Consider the following 20,338-nt stretch of genomic DNA (forward strand, 5'->3'; position numbering starts at 1 on the left):
GTGGGTCGTTTTGGTAAACAGTGATACCGGCCATGGTTTTCTGCACTTGCCACAGGTACTATTTTAATCTTCTTCCATATTATATTTATATCAGATTCATCACTATACTCGTTTTCATTTACATTACGTTTCTTTCCCTATCTTCCTTTTCGTCTAGTGCTAGAAGCCGTTTTTTAGGCATATATTGTAAAAATTAAGGTTAATGCTTATTGTTTACTCCAACACTCAAACCTTATTTACAAAATTACAGATCTCATTGTAAAACTGTGAGAAGAAGAGTAGCGTGAACGTGATTAGCCGCCCGAGAATGTTTGCAAACAAAAGGAGAACTAACTCTACGGTTAGCACCATGGCCCTTTTCTGCCATCTAGTGTTTTGTTTTATGGCTTGAATATCCATAGTGTAATATGGCCGAGTTAAACGGGAGAATTGGAAATGATGAAATGAAAAATGACATTCACTTCAGTGGTGAAATACCCATGTCAGGACCTGTCGGTATCGTTAATAAGGCTCCTCCCGTACCTTCTTCAGGACCTCCATTGAACGAACTAAATTCAGCCAGCTCAGGGTCTCAGGCTTCAAATATCACTATTAACGATACACGTAATCCTCTAGGTATTGAGAAGGAAGGGAGTTGCACCATTGGAGACAAAGAACAGAACTTATCAACGGCTACTAGTACTATAAACGGCGCTGGAGTTGGCGACGAACCTTCTGCTGCTGCAGACATCATCCAGATCAAAAACTATTGTGATGTTATTGCGAATGGAACTGGAAATCTGGAAGTGGAGGAGAACAACCATTCTTCTGAGCAAAGATGTGATAAATCGGAAGGAGAGAAAATTTATGATGAAGATCTTTCTAATAAAGTGAAGTTTGTGTTTAATTTAGATGGACTGAAGGAGGCTGGTGGTAAGTAGACTACCCAGCTAGGTAGCTAATTTAGATTAGCCTTATCCTTTAAGGCTAACCTATCTGGTTATTTTTTTTGTAGCTGCTGATGTTAGTTTCTTTATTAGCCTACTAGCTAAATGGAACCCTCCTAGGTAGGTAGGCTAGTTGCCTTACCCAGCTACTACCTAGGCCTAGGTAAGCTATCTTGGATTCATTAGGCCTAGGGTAAAGCACCGCTGTGCGAACAAGTGGACACATGTATGGTGGCACAGTCACTTTAAAAAAAAAAAACTAAGTAGCACTTCCAGTATCCTGAATTAGCTATCTAACCTATTGTTTGTATATGGTGTTTTTAGCCTAGTACGTTGCATGGAACCAGTGGTTATTCAGCAATGGGACCAACGGTTTTACGTGACTTCCGAACCATGTCGAGAGTGAACTTCTATCACCAGAAATACACATCTCTCACTCCTCAATGGAATGGCTTAGAATCGAACTTGCGACCACCGAGGTGGGACGCCAACACCATACCAACCACGCCACTGAGAGGCGCTGTATCCTGAATTATATTTCAGTCATAGGCTAAGCCAACCACCATAGAAGTAACACCTCGAGCCCTCTAATATTTTCCTATCGAAGTAAATGTTTTCTCCGCGCAGTGCAGACTTGCCTCTGTGATGCTTTTGAAATTTTTACTTAAAACACTATATGTGTAAAAGATTGATGCCATCTCGATGTTTGCAGAGTCACTTGTGTCAACAAACTTCCCTTTTCCTGTGCTACATATAAATCCGCACACCACTTTTACCCATAGACGCTGGGACACTTTCTTCACAACAATCTTAAACATTGATGGTGTTTACGCTTGGGGACGGGTAAGCATGGCAATTGTTCGTGAAGAACAAGAAAAGTGCGCTAGATAACATTTGAATAATTAGTTAAAGACCAGAATAAGGTTATGAATTGCATATATTCATTACGTATTCATTCTAATTCATTTAAAAATACTTGTTGTAGTAAAAGTAACCAGATTCCTGACACAAATTTCATCAGTTTTGCTGTGAACATTAGCTGTGGTGTTGTTTGCATTTTCCTGTTTTTTTTATCAGTGTTGCCAGTTGTTTTGGGTCTACCCTCTAAACTTGGGATAAGACTTTCAAAACCATGGAAATAAGTGAATTTGGCCTATCTATTTGTAATATATATATATATATATAGGCACAGGATATAGGTACGGCAGCCGTATCCCGATCGTGGTAGATATTGGTACGGCAGTGAATTGCGCATGCGTCAATTTCAGACTTACTGCCGTACAAATAATATAGTGCGGTGAGGGTACGGCAGATTCTGTCATTGGCGCCGTATTTGCGGTCTTGACTTGCTGTAGATACGGCAGTTAGCTGTATCCGTTTACCAGTTTGCTAATCATACTGTATTATGTAAACCAGAGCTCGGCTTTTAGGTGGGACAGTCACACTTTTTGAACATCTGTCCCCCTTTTTTCAGTTAGCAAAATGTTCCTCCCCCCTGTTTTTGTTTGTTTAGCTTTTGTGAATTGTGTCCCGCTTTTTTGTACTACAAAAACAACACTATCCAGATTTTAATGGACCTGGTAAATTCTATCGTCTTCTCCGACAGCTGCAATATACCCAATGAAGTGAATTAAAAGAATATTGTAAAGTATATAACGGCCCTTGCAGCTGCCGACGTCGGGCAGAATAAAGAGCCGAAAAAGTCACCAAAGGTACGATGGTAGTGTATATATTTATATATAATCCTCTTTGAATCTCCTCTTCGGAATTCTTTTCAGGGCCGATTCGATCGTTCGTGACCTACGTATATACCATGAATTACCCAATTTTTGAAAGTTTGAGTCTTCATAGATGTCTATGGCTTTCTTCAGCTCGTTAAAGCCTGAAAACATCTGTTTTTCGGCGAAAACTAATGTATTATTCCGCGGTTCATGCTGTTCCGTCACCATTTTTCTTGCTGTCACTGATATGCCCAAAGACTGTGTATATACTTCAGTATATAGTCTTTGGATATGCGTGAGGCGGTAAACAACGGTTAGCGCATGCGCAATTCACTGCCGTACCAATATCTACCGAGATCGGGGTACGGCTGCCGTACCAATATCCAGTTCGATATATATATATATATATATATATATATATATATATATATATATATATATATATATAGATTATTCACATAAATAGAGCAAATTTGTCATTATTGCATTACTATGACCTCTAGAATTCATGGAAACAGTTTGTAAAAGCATTGGCACATGAGTCAAGTTCCACTAAATTGGCAACAATGACTTGCCATTCCTAGCATGCATTAAAGGTTACATTTGTTTCAGCAGTACAATTATTGAAAATTAAAAACATTATTTCAGCCATACAATTATTTAAAATAAAAAAAAATTCAAAATAGTAATACAGACAACTCTTAATGGACGGATTGATCCTCAGGAGTAGTGATAAGCACCATCGATTTGGAAAGAGGTGCTAATACTTTTATAACCCATAAATTCACTTATGGCAACTTTTATGCTGACTAAGATCATGAGTGTGGGCGTCTCAGGAGTCAAGACTTCAGTAGTGCTTGTGACTTGAAGGGGGAATGTTTTGCGTCTCTCACATGACGTCGTTTTGTAAATTTGCTTGTAAGTATACCAATGGGTTGCTGTTGTTTTTTTCTTGTCTTTTACAATAGTATGTCAGTTGTAAATGTAATTTTACAAAGAAAATTGCTAAGAAATTTTATAAAAAAAAAACTTGTAAAAGTAAAAAAAAAGGAAATGGATATTGTCACTGCGCTATGAAAATAATTTCAGCACCTATTCTCTTTTCAACCTTTAGCCAACAGGTGAAAATGAATTCGAAATATGTTCACCTCCTGAAAATGTTTCTTGAATTTATATATGAAAAAATTGTCAATTATTCTCACTGCATGCTTTTTTGCCACTGCCTTTTTAATATTTACTTTGTAAAACAAACAATACACCTTGCGAGTGTTGTAGTAGTAGGCGGAGTTTGCTGTTGAAACAGATCCCTTGCTTGTTTTTTATTCCTCCTTTGTTTGAGTTAAGTATCTTCCAAATCATGTGTTTATTCTTCTTGGCGGTCTTGAAGGTTGTGTGCCCGTAGAACAGATCTGTAGTATTGCAATTTTGAAATTGCGGACATTTGCGTTGCTGTTCCTTTGTTGTCATGGGCGCCTGCAACATATTTTCTTAGAGGGGGCAAATTTTATATTACATATATAATAGATACTATAATTTCCAGTTGACCATTTGCAGCACCTAGACCGTGGGTGCAACTGGGCAGTCAGTCCTGATAACGGACCCATCATCGGCTCCCTTCCCCGATCCCTACCCAGTAACCAATGACCATCCATTCCCTTCTCCCCTCCCCACCGTTTCATTCAGCGTGCAGTGAGAATAAGTGTTGAAATCATTTTCACCACGCAGTGACACAATATCCACTTTGAAAAAAAAAAAAGTTACTGAATCTTCGTTCTTGGTAAATTTATTAAAATATTTTAAACAAATATGCTTAAATTTATTACTGCTTTTATTTCTTATCTGTTTTGATATTGTATGAGCAGTAATTATAATTTACAAAATGAAAAAATATTTATTTATTAGGGAAACATGTATAAGTCGGTAAAATTTAAGATTGTCTTGTAAAAGAGGTCCCACAAGGGGTTGTAAATAGTAATTTTCAACTTCTTGTGGAAGGTAGAGAAAATTTTTTATAATTTTTTCCTTTCACCATTTACATTTGTGTATCTTTCTCTTTCCATTGATGTGTTTTTTACGTAAATTGGTTGACCTCAAAGTTTACCCGGCCTGAGGAGCTGCATATCGATATATTTACCCATCCAGTAAGTGTTAAATAAATGAAAAGTGCTAGCAAAGAAAGTATGTACAAATTTGTTCTCTTAAACAATTCATTAAACCGTCACCTGCTCGACTCGTGGATTCTGGCTGCCAGATATACCACAAGGCTGAAAAATTATTCCTGTCATGACTTTGCTGTAAACAAACTCACATATTTAAAGTGGAATTTTGAGTGAATAATTGAGGCATTCACAATATTAAGGGTCCCCAGAGCTCCAAGTCACAGTTTTTTTTTTTTTTGCTCTAAAGTCTTCTGAAAACATCCTACTTTACCCATGGAAAAGCAGATTTGCATATGTAGACTCCAAAGTGGTAAAAAAAATCCTATTATCTAACAAGGGTGGTGATGTGCATGTTTGAAAATCCCAATTTACAAACCCGTTTTTCTCACGATTTTTTTTTTTTTTTTTTTCTAATCAGCCCCTGGAGACCCTTAATGTGAATGCCTCAATTAAGAACGAAATGTGTATAATTACAATCAAATAAGCACTGTGGAGTTTCAGTTGTAATGGCAGTAAGGATGAAGCCACCGATTACAAGGTAAAAATGCATTTGTTCCGATACGTAATACAAACCCTCGGTCCTTTAACAATAGGAAGGTAACTAGCGGCAGCTGGGACGGTCGTAAGCTTCGAACAAGGGGAGAACGGTAGTTAACTGCTTGTCCGATCGTGCGCGCGCCGCGCGCCCGAGCGGTGAAGAATCACTTTTGCTTTCGGCCGCGTGTGTGAAGGACGTGTTCGTCATCGCTCTCTGCCTGCTTCATCGTCGTATGCTTTGTTTATATTGTGTTTTCTACTAATGGTTTGTTTGACTTGAAAATGAAACTGTAAGTACACTGTTTTCATTTTCATTACTTAATTATGAATCAACATGGAGCTATCGCCGTAGAGGCGGCGATTTCCGCTCTTTTCATGAAATTGACTTGAATTATGTCTCGGTGCCGAGGGCGGGCGCACTCGCGCCGAGTCATGTATTTTGGGCGAAAGTGTGTAATTGAAAGATGTAAGTACTCTTTTTCATTATATTTTTGCCCTGTGCGTTCGTTGCCGAGAGCGTGATTGCGCTCGGCACGAGCCTCTTATTTTGTATGAATAGAATGCAAGGAAAGTGGATTCGCAATGCAGTTTTCTTTTCATTTTCATTTATTAATTGCATCAAATTTAATTTTGGATCAATTTCCGCTCTTACCCGGGAATTAATCCTTACGATTTATTGCTGTGAAAGTGAAAATCGCAAGTGCAGTATTCTGTTTCATTTTCATATATATTTTATGATAGCATCATATTATTATGGATCAAGTTTCCGCTCTTACCCGGGAATTGATCTTTCCCCCTTTAAGTTCTATGAAGTGAATCGCAAGTGCAGTATTCTGTTTCATTTTCATATTACTTTTCACTGCTGTGCGGGGGTAGGGGAAGCGAAGGTCTGCCAGGAAGTCGTCGGAAAGCTCTCCCGCGACTCCCTTGGTATACGATTCTTTGTCTTCTTTCCTGCCCCCCGCTCAGCTTCCTCGTATTTTGTATTTGGGGTCTTCCTTGCGTTCGGGGTGGGGCATGTCTCCCCCCCGTGCGTGAGGGAACCCCTCTTACTAATCTGTCTGTGCTACCGCAGGTGCTACATCCGTGGGAGACGACCTTGGACAGGTATGGGCCACTGCGGCTGCAGGGCGTGCCTAGCATCCACGATCTGCTGCAGCGTCTAGCGAGGTCTGGGGCGGTGACCTTGGAGCGGTCTCCAGGGGGAGCCCACGGCCGCTTATGCTGCTTCCCCCCGCTGGTCTACACTCCCCATGCTGTGTCGGTGACGCCGTCTGCCACTACTAGGGCCGGTCGCCGCTGTACCGAGGAGGGGTATGCCGCAGCCGCCTGTGTTTTCTTCTTGTTGCCTGCCCCAGACTTCCGCTGTTCCAGCAGCTCGCCCCTGGACCGGCCGCCAGTACCCAGGTTCCCGCTGGCTGCCGATGATTCTACGAGGCGATGGCTGGGCCTGCCGTACCTGCCGCTGATGTGGTTCCCGCTACTGGCTTGGCTGTCCCTTCTGTGTTTACCGCTGCCGCTGTTCCTGCCGCTCCTGAGCTGGTTGCTGTTCCTGTCGCTCCTGGTTCCTGCGCCTGTCCATGCTGGTCCTGCCCATGGTGTGTCTTCCCCAGTCCCAGGTCCTTCCGGACAGGTGCAGTCGGGCCGTGTTGCTTCGGCAATAGGCCCGACTCCGGCCTGGATGGAGGACCTGCCGACTGTCCTGCGTGAGCTGACGAAGAAGAGGAAGGTGTCATCTTCGTCTTCGTCTGCTGCTGCCTCTTCCCCTTCGACTTCTAAGGCCCATAAGCCGAAGAAGAAGAAGGCTGCCTCCCCCCCCCCCTAAGAAGTTTCCTTCGGGAACTTCTAAGGGCCCGTCCCACCTCGGTGGGACGGGGGGTCCTTCTGCTGGTCCTCCTGCTGGTCCTCCTGCTCCTTTGCTCCTTCGGGAGCGGGGCCCGTCTCCCCTTCCGTAAGGAAGAGATAGACGGGGACCAGAGGAGTATCGGTTAGCACTGGTACTTCCTCGCCTGGTGCTAGCGGCGATGCCGCTACGCCAGGTTCCGGCTCGGTCTCTCGTTCGCGGGAGATCCCGAGTGTACGCTCTCCCTCGGGAGACTGTGCAGCCAAAGTTTCGGCGCCAGAGTTCGCTCGGCGCCAAGACCGCGGCACGGAGCAGAAGGCTGGCGAGAACCGCTCAGGTGACTCTCGCCAGGCCAGCGGCCGCTCTCGCAGCGACCAGCTGGTAACCCGGGTTTTTCCCCCTAAGAAGACTCCTTCGGGAACTTCGAAGGGCTCGTCTCACTCCGGTGTGACGGGGGGTTCTTCTGCTGGTCCTCCTGTTCCTTCGGGAACGGGGCCCGTCTCCTCTTCTGAGAAGAAGAAGAAGACGGGGACCAAGGGTGTGCTGGCTACCGCTGGTACACCCTCGCCTGGTCTTGGCAGCTCTGCTGCTAAGCCAGGTACCGGCTCGGTTTCTCGTCCGCGAGAAGTTCCGGGTGTACGGTCTCCTTCGGGTGACCGTGCAGCCAAAGTTAAGACGCCTGAGTTTGCTCAGCGTCATGACCGAGGCACGGAGCAGAAGACTGTCGAGAGCCGCTCCGGTGACTCTCGCCAGCCCAGCGGCCGCTCTCGTAGCGACCAGCCGGTACCTCGGGTGGACGTGACAGTCTCTGACCGGCCACGGGTTGAGGCTGGGAAGAGGTCCCCCAGGTCCCCTTGACCGACGGTACCAGCCTCGGCTGGTACCAGCGGTTTGACGTGCCGCGAGGACGCTCACCGGTCTCACCGCGAAAGCGAGCTCTGCAGGTCACCTGACCGCCGCTCCCACAGGGACCGGGCGGATACGGTAACCACCAGCAGCTCGTCTGACGCACGGGACCGGGGTCGACGTGCTCAGTCGAGCCGCTCGCCACAGGTGAGCGGCACGGCCAGGCCTGCAGATCGATCCCCACCGCGGGTTGGTGATCGGCTGCAGCCCCCCACGTACGCTGGTCCTGCCAGCGAGCGTGGGGGGGAGCGTCAGGTCTGTCTCTCCACTACCTTCAACTTCCTCGGGGCACGCCGGGAAGAGCGAGGTATATAGGAGTGATCGTGAGAGATGCGCCGCTCACGATCCCGTCACGACGCCGCACGTGCCACGTATGGTCTTAGGACCAACCAGGACGTACGCGCAAGTGATTGGAGGCGACCGTCGGGGGGGGGAGGGGGTAGCGTCAGTTCTGTCTCTGATACCTTCAACTTCCTCGGCATACGCCAGGAAGAGCGAGGTATATAGGAGTGATCGTGAGAGATGCGCCGCTCACGATCCCGTCACGACGCCGCATGTGCCAGGTATGGTCTTAGGACCAGCCAGGACGTACGCGCAAGTGATTGGAGGCAACCGTCAGGGGTCTGTTGCTGGTCCTTCTTCTGAAGGAGGAGGGTCTTGGGAGCTGCTCTTGTTGGAGGGACTGGACGGTCCTACTCCTCAAGACGCTGTAACTTCCGAGATTCAGAGTAACTTTGCCCAGGTTATTGCACTGATTCGTCAGCACAACGACCTGGGGGAAGGATCGCCGCTCCCACCAGCAGAGCCCATGTCTCTGCTCGAGTCGTTTTGGGGCCCGAGAGGGAACCCAAACCGACGGTGGGTTTGCCGCGATCGGAGCTTGCCGATTCTGTCTTGAACCAGAGTCTCTCGTCTCCGGACAAGAAGGCTCTCTCAGTTCTGGCCGGTCGATCAAGCTACTTCCACCTCCTCTACTGCGACAGCGGCGTTTCTACGTGTCTTCGGACACCGTATTTAAATACTCCTTCGGTCCTCCTGAGAGATTTCGACCTCGACGAGGACTGGAATGAGTCAGAGGACGGTATCGGCTCTCTCCTGTCAGGTGTCGATCAGCCCCACCCAGACGACGTTCACAGTGGCGGCAGACCCTTACCTACAGTGAGAATTCGTAACCCTCCTCGGGAAAACGTTTTCTCCTGACGATACGTTTTCCCAGACTCTGAGAGGCCATCGCCGCAAGGCGATGGCTGCTCCTACTCTTCTTCAACTGCTAGTTCCACTGGGAAGGCGAGTGAGTATCCAATTCCTCCCCCATTCCCTCTCTCCTTACGGCTACGAGGGAAAGGGGAGGGATCCTACAGAGATTTCTCTGTAGGATCCCACGTTGGGGACTGCGCTACCGGGGGGACCTTCGGGTCCTACCTGACGTAAGCCCCGGTCGTTGAGGAGGGATCCTGCCCCATTCTCGATTTCTACGGGAATCGAGAGGACACCAGCCGATGTCGTTTTGACGAATTCGGTGGGGGTTTCGCAGACTGCTTAGGAGCTTTAATACGGGAATTTATAGCGCAGTCAGAGTGTTCGAGTTTTTTACGATCTCCAAACACTTAGGCGAGACCACAGTCCAAAGTGAGCGAGACGAGAATCCCCGATATGTTACACGATAATCGGGAACCTCGCCTATGCTCGAATTCCTGGAATTTCTAGCATTAGGAAGAAGACTGCTGCTGAAAGAAGACTATCTCACAGTAGGCGACCAACCTGGAATAGAGAAGAACGGACGGGAATATCCAGTTTGGCTTGAACTATCGTCTTAGTATTCTGTTCACCATTGAAGCTTTCCTTCGAGGAAGACTTCTTCACTCTCTTTGATAGAGATTGAAGGTGGTCGATCTCCAATCCTTATTTTGTTTTCTTGAAGGAAAGAATTTAGGATGGAGATCGTTGTTCAGAATCCTACAAATATACTACGTATATTAACCTCGCGACATGATTCTGCTAAGCAGTTGAATTGTCCGAGGGGTAGGCGCATATCGTAGTTACTCTACGGATTGCGACTTAGACGAGTATTCTAATTGAACTACAACTCGGGGTTGCCTGCAACCTCCCAGGAGTTTCCAGTTTCAATTTTATATACTTATGGTGTTGTCACAACAACACCATTTAAGCTTTTATATTTACCGAAATTCGTTTCGCATAAATATAATTGCTCGAGCATATCTTTTTATACATTCAACTTCCCTGCCAGATATATACTTAGCTATAGACTCCGTCGTCTCCGACAGAATTTCAAATTTCGCGGCACACGCTACAGGTAGGTCAGGTGATCTACCGCCCTGCCCTGGGTGGCAGGACTAGGAACCATCCCCGTTTTCTAATCAGAATTCTTCTGTCGCCCGGACCATCAACATTGTTGTTGGTTCCTCTCGATTGGTTTTTCTTTTTTCACCGGCAATTGATCTTCTTGACCGACTTTTGGTGACGTATCTGGATTGTTGGATTGGCATACGCTTTTGTGGACTGTTTTGTGGACTTGATTTTGGATTTTTCTTTAAATATGTCTGACTCTGGTATGGTTGTGAGACGTTGTGTGAATGTAGGCTGTAAGGTGAGGTTGCCGAAAGCTTCGGTAGACCCTCACACGGTATGCAAGAGGTGCAGGGAGTATGAATGTTCTTTTACTAATACTTGTAAGGAACTTGAGTGAGAACGAATGGAAGAATCTAACTAATTATTTAAAAAAGTTAGAAAGAGAAAGAGTGAGGAAGGCTTCTCATAGAAGTTTAAGTAGTTCTAGATCTGAACTAATTCCAAGCTTGGGATCTTCCCCAAGGGTAAGTATTGCTACTTCTCCTTCCATTGCAGCCCCTTCTCCTATTGCAGAACCTGTAGATCCAGCGAAAGAACTTGCAGATCTAAAAGCAGCCTTCAAAGTGATGGAAAACAAAATGGCTGCCATACAAGGTAAGGCTAGTGATTTGTCAGTGGAACAGTGATATGAGTGTCCCCAGTGTAGTGGAGGGGGCATCTGGTCGGCTCAGCAACGCTCCTAGGTCTAGACCTCTTCCAAGCTCACATGCCCAGAGGAGAAGGAATGTCGAAAGCCGAAAGGAGGTTGTGGAGAATCCCCACCGATCAGGTGTCCCTTCGGCGGTTTCTGTGACACCCCAGACTGCCAAGGACCGCTATTGTAAAAGCGTCCTAAGTAAGTGTTTCTCGTCGTCGTGATTGGAGAGATTCCGATCGATCTCGGCCTCTCAAGAGGAGTTGGAGGGCGCCGACTATTGACTCGAGCCCTGAAAACTTCCCTGAGGAGTCTCCATCGGGAGTTAAGAAGGCAAGAAGAGCCATTCTTTCAACCAGAGAGAAGGAGGCAGGAGGTGGAGGCTATGGACTCCTCCCCTCCTCCTTCCCCTCCTCCCGAAGAGGATAAAGAGGAGGCTACTAAGAGGTTCATGATGGCGATGCAGGAACAGATTTCGTCGTTTGTAGGAGTCCTGTCAAGAAGCCTCCTAGAAGGAAAGACACTTCCCTTCCTATTAAAAGATCCTCCAGACGTATGGAGGTATCTACCTCCAGGATCGATACTCCTACCCGAGGTGAGGTTTCCGGCGGTACGAACCTGGATGAAACAATCAGACGTCTGGCACCGGCCAGGAGTGAGGAGTCACCCAGGAGGCAGGAGCCAAGAGCCAGGAGTGGAGGAGTCAACCAGGAGGCAGGAGCCCAGAGCCAAGAGTGTGGAGGCATCCAGCAAGAGGGAAGAGCCAGGAGGCAAGAGGGGCAGGAGGCCCCCCAGAAAGAGCCAAGAGGGGCAAGGAGCAGGAGGGCAGGAGGCCAGGGAGGTCCGGAGCAGGAGTCCAGGAGGCGGAGTCCGGAGTCGGAGGCAGGAGTCCCGGAGTCAGGAGGCAGGAGTCAGGAGGGGCAGGAGTCAGGAGCAGGAGTCAGGAGCCACAGGAGGCAGGAGTCAGGAGGCAAGAGTCAAGAGCCAGGAGTCAAGAGTCGGGGACTCGTTCCTGGAGGTTATGACTCTTCGCCAAATAGGAGCTCCTCTCCTTCAGAACATAGGAGGTCTTGGAAGGACTCTCCCTCAAAACGTGAACTTTCTCCTTCGTCTGATCGAGGGTTAGACGAGTTGTCTGACGACGAACCTCCTGCTAATGAGGGACTTTCTAGTTACAAAGTCTTGGCCTCATTACTACTACAAGAGTTTGGAGATTCTCTTAGTCCTGCGGCTCCTCCTTCTCCTCGTTCGCTCTTTTCGAGCTCAGCTACGGCTAAATCGTCGGCCTTCTTGAAAATGAAGCCTGCGATATCAATGAAGAAGGCGCTCCATTCTTTAGATTCTTGGATGGACAAGAAGAAGGAGTTAGGAAAGACGGTATTCTGCATGCCTCCTTCCAGATTGCACGGGAAGAGAGGTATTTGGTATGGGACAGGAGAGACTATGGGTCTTTCTCTACCTGCCTCTGCAGATGCCGACTTTGCCAATTTAGTGGAGGCCTCTTAGACGTCACTCCTTAGGATCGGTCAGAGCGACGTGGAGCACTTCAGAGTTGAACCACTTTCTAAAGGGACTTTTTGTCACTTTAGAGGTGTTCAACTTTCTGGATTGGTCACTCGGAGTTCTGGCCAACAAATCTAAGGATTTGGAGTTTCTGAAGAACCCAGAAATTCTCCATAGCGTCCTGTCCTGCATGGACAAGGCAGTACAGGACGGTTCGGGTGAAGTGGCTTCACTTTTTGGTGCTGGTCTCCTGAAAAAGAGATCAGTGTATGGTTCCCTTTTATCGAAAGGGGTTTCTCCGAGCCAGAGGACTGCCTTACTGTTCGCCCCTCTATCAGATCATCTTGTTTCCTTCTCAGTTAGTCAAGGATATATCTCGCTCACTAACTGAGAAGGCGACACAAGACCTACTTACGCAAACGTCCAAGAAAGGACGACCGTAGTGGCGACGGTTAAGAAGGAATCTCGTCCTACTCAGCAGCCCTTTCGTGGAGGTGCAGCGGCTCGTCCCCCTGCCAGAAAGAAGAGCTCTGAAAAGAGAGGAAGGTCTTCATTTAGGCCCTTCAAGAAATCGAAGTGACTTGTTGCTCCTCCAAGCACCAGTGGGCGCCAGACTCCTGAACTTTGCAGGAGTATGGGCACAAAGGGGAGCCGACCTTTGGTCAGTGTCGGTCCTGAAGAAGGGATATGTAATCCCCTTCGACGACAGCCCGCCCCTAACATCTACGCCTCGGGAACTGTCAGCGAGGTACAGAGACCCGTTAATGCGAAAGACTCTCCTTCAAATGGTGGAGCAAATGTGGGAAAAAGAGGCCATCGAACTTGTGCAGGATCCACACTCCCCGGGATTTTACAATCGCCTTTTTCTAGTACCAAAGGCATCGGGGGGGTGGAGGCCAGTTCTGGACGTAAGCGCTCTGAATCGCTTCGTACAGAAAAAGAAGTTTCACTTATATAACTTACCCGGTGGTTACATATAGCTGTCGTCTCCTGACGTCACGGCAGAATTTGAAATTCGCGGTAGCGCTAATGGTTTGACAGGTGATCCCTCTACTCCCGCCCTCTACCGGGTACCGGGAACCATTCCAACAATAAATCAGAAGTTTCCTGCCGTCGGAACCGGTAACACGGTTCCTCTGCTGGTTGGAATTTGGATTTGATCATCTTGGTTTTTCTCCTTTTGGTGATGTACCTTGAGTTTACTGATCTTTTTGATACGCTATAGTATTTTGGTTTGATATTGTTGTCTTTTTAGGAATTATTTTTGAATTCTTCACGATGTCTGACACCGGCTCTGTTCAGTATAGGGTGTGTAGTAGTGGGTGTAAGACTAGACTTCTTAAAGCTTCACTTGATCCTCATTCTACTTGTGTTAGTTGTAGGGGACGTGAATGTTCTTTTGAGAATACGTGTGAAGAATGTAAGTCTCTAACATCTCATGAGTGGAAGGCACTGGGAAAGTATATGAGAAAGTTAGAAAAAGATAGAATCAGAAAGGCTTCACAGAGATCTTCTTCTAAGTTAGTGAGTAGCCAGGATATTCCTCTGAATTCTATTAATCCTGTTCCTATTAACCCCGTAGTGGTTGCTCCTGCCCTCGAATCTGTATCTCCCGATCCCGATCCCGTGTCAGTATTAAGAGCCGATATGGACTCGAAATTTGTCTCTTTCCTCACCACTATGCAGAAAATGGTGAGACTGCAAGCAAGAAGTGTAGTTAAGTGTGATAAATTACTTAGTGCAAGTGTAGTGGAGGAGGTGGTTGTTCGGCCCGTTCGTTCTCCCTAGGGTCTAGGCCCCTGGTCAAAATCCCCAGATCCTGGGAGGAGGCATGCCGAAAACCGAAGGGAGGCGAGCGGGACCTGTTCCCGAGCAGCCGCCCCCTCAAGCAATCCTGTAGCCGTATCCCAGGATGCTGTCGCTCACCATTGGAAAGGTGTTGCGAGGAAGTGTTTTTCGTCAAGTGACTCTAGTTCAGATGTTTCCTCTTATAGAGGTTGGCGTAATAAGACTTCTAGACCGCTGAAAAGGTCGCGCGATGTTTCGCCTGCTGCGGTTCCCAAGAAGGTGGCGGCTGCCGAACCTTCTTGTAGTTTTTGGGAGGAGCCTGAAGCCTTTTCTCCGGCGGTTTCGATTTATCGCCCTTCTCTCATAGAATTGGAGAAGCCGAACACGCACACCCCTTCGGAGCCTTCTCCAGAGCCTCCTCAAGCGATAACTCCTGCAGCTCCAGACGTGTTTGTGGATCATCCTTCTACACCTCCCGCGCCTTCTACGTCGGTGGATCCTCAACCTTCGGTGTTTGAACAGATGAATGCCAAGTTAGGCAGTATCTTGGAGCTTTTTGGCAAGTCTCTTTCGTCCCCGAATGCGCTCCCGACCGCCTTACATCTTCCGCAGACTACTGTGCAGTCCTCTTCGCAGGCTCCTTTGCAGTCGCCTCTTCAGGCTCAGACTCTCCATGTGACTCCTCTTCAGACGCCACTTCAGGCGCCTGGTCGGACTCCTTTCCTGACTCCGTCTATGGCGCCACGTCAGGCTCTCGCTCGAGCGCCACCTCAGCCGCCAGCGCGGCCGCCAGCTCAGCCGCCAACGCAGCCGCCAGCTCAGCCGCCCGGATACGTCTCAGTACAGGCTCAGACGTCTTCTCCTGCTTTCTCACACCCTCCTCGGACGCGTCAGGGTGTGACTTCGCCGAACAGGATTCCTCTTCCGATGGAATGTTCGCCAGTTTCGTCGAAGGAAGCTTCGGACTTGGAGGTAAGAAAGAGAACGGAACTTAAAGAAAAAAGACAAGCATTTGTCGGGGTATAAACTCCTTTTACGATCTTTCGTTGACAACTTTGGAGATTCTTTTGCGCCTTCCGTTCCAGTTTCTCCTAGTTCGCAGTGGAAAAAGGACAGTAAGCCTGACTCCTCGTCCTCGTTCACGCGTCTCGTCCTCTCGATTTCGGCTAAGAAAGCGATCAAGAAAGTTAACGCTTGGCTTTTGGAGAAGAGAGGGAACAGGGGAAAAATGTTTTTTGTCTTCCCCCTTCGAGACTTTCGTCAAGGAGCCGTGTCTGGTATGACACTGGAGAAGTTTTTTCCCCTGGGTGTGACTGCCTCCGCTCAGGGAGACTTTTCTAGTCTCGTGGACTCTTCCCGCAGAGCAGCCCTTAATACTGCTAAGATTTTCTTTTCAACAAATGAACTGGAGCATCTTTGCAAGAGTGTTTTCCGTGTTTTCGAAGTTGTTAGCTTCCTGGATTGGGCCATTGCTTCGCTGGCCAGGAAAGTCAAGTCATTTGGACTTTCGGAGGAGCAGTTGAAGGATTTTGCCTCGTACTGGATTGTATCGATAAAGGCATCTGTGATGGAGCTTCGGAGCTCGCTGCCATTTTCGCCTCTGGAGTGTTGAAGAAGAGACAGCTTTGGTGCTCCTTCTTGTCGAAAGGGGTTTCATCGAACCAGATAAGCTGCCTTGCTCTTCTCTCCTTTGGACAAGAAACACTATTTTCCGCAAGAGATTGTGAGCGAGATCGCTCAATCTTTAACACAAAAAGCGACCCAGGATCTTTTATCACAGTCAGTGAAGAAGCCCAGGAAAGATAGCTCCGGTTCTTTCTGCTTCTCGGAGTGCTCCCTCCACGGAAGCTCCTAAACCATTCCGAGGAGAGCCTCCCGTTCGATCTTCCTCCAGGTTTCGTGGGAGAGGTAGAGCCTCTTCTAAAACCACTCCCTCTTCCATCAAGAAGTAGGCCCGTAGTCCTCCACACAGCAGTAGGAGCCAGATTACACCTTTTCTGGCAGACCTGGTTTCATCTCGGAGCGGATCCTTGGACGGTCCAGGTCCTGAAGGAAGGATACACCATTCCGTTCATCAAGCACCCCCTACTCACAGAATTTCCTGTGAATTTGTCAGCCTACTCGGAGAACTCCGAAAAATTTGCTGCCCTCCATCAAGAAGTTCTCGCCTTACTGGCAAAGAGGGCCATAGAGTTAGTGGACTCTCCGCAGGACCAGGATTTACAATCGCCTTTTCCTGGTAAAGAAGGCCACGGGGGGGTTGGAGACCGGTTTTGGACGTCAGTGCCCTGAACGTCTTTGTCCTGAAGACGAAGTTTTCTATTGGAAAACGAACCCCAATCGGTATTTAGCAGCTCTTCATCCTGGAGATTGGATGGTTTCCATAGACCTTCGGGTCCGGACGCTTATTTTCATATTCCGATTCATTCGGAATCGAGAAGATTCCTGAGATTCGTGGTTCCAGGCGCCGCATTTATCAGTTCAGGGCCCTCTGCTTCGGCCTGTCGACAGCTCCACAAGTGTTCACCAGAGGTTCTGTCGTCAGTAGCAAAGTGGCTTTCATCTAGACGGGATACGAATATCCATGTATCTAGACGATTGGCTTCTCAGGGCAAGGTCCAGACAGAAGTGTGTGGAGGACCTACAAAAGACTTTAAGGATGACGGAAAGCCTAGGTTTGTTAGTAAACAAGGAAAAGTCATGTCTCACTCCTTCTCAGGAGATAGTTTATTTAGGAGTGAGACTGAATTCAGTTCTTTTTCAGGCTTTTCCGTCTCGCCAAAGGATCGACTCATGCCTGAACAAAATAGACGAATTTTCTCGTCAGACAAACTTGCTCGGCGAATCATGGATGAGCCTTTTAGGAACCTTGGCTTCAATAGAGCAATTTGTAAGTCTGGGCAGGCTCAACATGAGACCACTTCAATTTTACTTGAAGCAGAAGTGGCAAAGGAAGAAGTTCCCAGACTCCTTCGTGTTCCCCATCTCGGAAGGAATCAAACAGGACCTACTTTGGTGGAAATCAGAAGGAAGGCTTGTCTCTAAGCCAGTTGAGCCCCAACCTTACTCTTTTGTCAGACGCATCGGACAAAGGGTGGGGAGCTACTCTGGGGAGAAAGGAAGTGTCGGGACTTTGGCAGATTCATCAGAGAACCTGGCACATAAATCTAAAAGAGTTGAAGGCTATTCATTTGGCTCTAATGCACTTCAAGACGAGGTAAGAGGGAAAGTAGTGCTGGTTCAAGCAGACAACAACCACGGCTCTCTCTTACATCAAAAAACAGGGGGGGACACACTCGTTCTCTCTGTGCGAGGCGGCGAGAGACCTACTCATTTGGGCGAAAGAGAACAAGGTTGTCTTGAGCACAAGATTTATTCAAGGCTCGAAGAATGTAAAGGCAGACATTCTCAGCAGGAGAGGACAAGTCCTCTCCACAGAGTGGACGTTACATCCTCAAATATGCAAGAAGCTTTGGGGGATTTGGGGATGTCCTCAGTTGGATCTCTTCACCACAAACAAGACAGCTCGTCTACCACTGTATTGCTCCCCAGTTCCAGACGAGGAGGCGTTTACAGTGGATGCCATGCTTCTGGACTGGTCAAATCTGGATCTGTATGCGTTTCCACCTTTCAAAATGCTAAGATTAGTTCTGGCAAAGTTCAGAGGTCATCAGAACGTCAGGATGACTCTGATAGCCCCCTTTTGGCCGGCCAGGGAATGGTTTCCGGATCTACTACTGCTGTTGACGGACTTTCCGAGAGAGTTACCGTTAAGGAAGGATCTACTCAGACAGCCCCACTTTCTGAGGTTCCATCACAACTTGTCCGCTCTTCGACTAGTCGCCTTCAGACTGTCGAGCATCTCCTCAGAAAGAGGATTTTCAAAGAGAGCTTCAAGGGCTATTGCTAGACCCAGAAGAGAATCCTCTGCTCGAGTGTACCAAGCTAAGTGGGTCCAATTCAGAGCTTGGTGCAAAGAAGAAGGAATTTCGTCTTCTAAGACCTCTATAGCTCAGTAGCTAACTTCCTTCTTTTTCTTCGTGAGAAGAAATAGCTTTCTACCCAGACGATAGGGGGTTTATAGAGCTATGTTGTCCCCCCCCCCCCCCCCTTCCCTGTGTTCGGACATCGAGGATTAGACATTTCTAATAATCAAGACCTCTCAGACCTGATTCGTTCTTTGATACGACCAAACGACAAAGGAGTCAAGAACAGTAGCTTGGAACCTGGATGTAGTTCTTAAATGGCTGATGTCAGATAGATTCGAACCGATCTCCTCTAGTTCTTTTTAGAGATCTGACCAGGAAGACACCCTTTTTTCTTTGTGCTTTAGCATCAGCTAGAAGAATCAGTGAGCTGCATGCTATTGATGAGAGTTGGATTCGCTAAGGGCATGCCATTTGGCTCATCAATGCTGGGGTTTTTGGCTAAGAATGAAAATCCCTCACGTCCCCCTTGGCCTCGTTCTTTCTCTATAAAGAACATTTCGGAGTTAGTGGGGCCTAATGAGCCTGAATGTCTTCTCTGTCCAGTGAGAGCACTTAGACATTATGTGCAAAGGACCAAAGGTATAAGAGGTAAGAGTGATAACCTGTGGTGTTCAGTGAAAGATCCTTCTCGTCCTCTTTCTAAAAATGCGCTTTCCTTCTTTTAAGGAATTTGAAATTTCTGAGGCACACGGACAATGTCAGGACTCAGATATCAAAGTGTTTAAAGTCAAAGCTCATGAAATTAGAGCAGTGTCTACGTCTATGGCCTTTAGACGTAATCTGTCTTTTGAAAGACATTATTAAATCTACATATTGGAGAAGCAATTCTGTCTTCGCATCTCATTATCTGACAGATTTGCAAACCACATATGAAAATTGCAGTACATTGGGGCCATTCATTGTGACTGACACGGTATTCGGTGAGGGAGAGAAGGATGTATCCCATCCTCACTAACTTTTCTCCTTGATTATGTTTTTTGTATTTTTAAGGTTGTCTGAAGATACAGGGACGTTTTTTTTTGAGTATCTTTTCAGTCTTTTAATGTCTGGTGTATTTCTTAAACGGTTGAAGGTGTATCCCCTGCGTTTTTCATTGTATTTTGTGGTGATTTGTACTGCGCCCTGAGCAGGGGCATTATAGTCTTGTCCGTTACGGTCACGTCCTCAACGGCAAGTACTTATTATTGTGTCCGACGCACGGATCCATATATCCTGTCGGTACAATAAAAAGGCCAGCAGACTACAGAGCATAACCACTGAGTCGCGGTCCCTTTAAAAGGTAAGGAACCTATATCTTCGGATAATTCCAACAGTTGTTATTTTAGCTGCCATTGTCCCACCACCTAAATGTGTCAATCAGCTATATGTAACCACCGGGTAAGTTATATAAGTGAAAATGACATTTTTATAATAATATAAAGTTTCACTTATACTTACCCGGTGGTTACATAACGAAGCCCGCCCTCCTCCCCTCATATGGACAGGTAGGCATGAAACTTCTGATTTATTGTTGGAATGGTTCCCGGTACCCTGGTAGAGGGCGGGAGTAGAGGGATCACCTGTCAAACCATTAGCGCTACCGCGAATTTCAAAATTTCAAACTGCCGTGACGTCAGGAGACGACAGCTATATGTAACCACCGGGTAAGTATAAGTGAAACTTTATATTATTATAAAAATGTCATTTTCGTATGGAAACGTCCGCCTCTGTAATGTCGGCGCTTCGCCCAGGAGATTGGATGGTCTCTCTGGACCTGCAAGACGCCTATTTCCACGTTCCCATTCACCATTTGTCAAAGAAATATCTTCGCTTTGTGATAGGAGACAAGATCTTTCAGTTCAGGGCTCTGTGCTTGGCTGCACTCTACAGCCCCACAAGTATTCACCAACCTGATGGCGAATGTAGCAAGATGGCTTCACCTAGAGGGGATAAACATCTCCCTCTACCTGGACGACTGGCTGA

The 20,338-nt window shown here is 47.1% G+C and overlaps 1 protein-coding gene across 1 annotated transcript in view; it reads left to right on the forward strand.

Annotated features, from left to right (window-relative positions):
- Positions 1 to 255: 255 nt before the first annotated feature.
- The window catches only part of LOC135196204 (uncharacterized), a 346,278-nt gene continuing 326,195 nt past the window's right edge, over positions 256 to 20,338 (forward strand). Inside the window, exon 1 of the mRNA XM_064222815.1 lies at positions 256 to 912. Within this exon, the coding sequence (XP_064078885.1) occupies positions 408 to 912 (505 nt within the window). The 5' untranslated portion in view covers positions 256 to 407. The remainder of the gene's footprint in view (positions 913 to 20,338) is intronic.

Source organism: Macrobrachium nipponense, chromosome 17 (genome assembly GCF_015104395.2).
Source record: "Macrobrachium nipponense isolate FS-2020 chromosome 17, ASM1510439v2, whole genome shotgun sequence".
Taxonomy (NCBI): Eukaryota; Metazoa; Arthropoda; class Malacostraca; order Decapoda; family Palaemonidae; genus Macrobrachium; species Macrobrachium nipponense.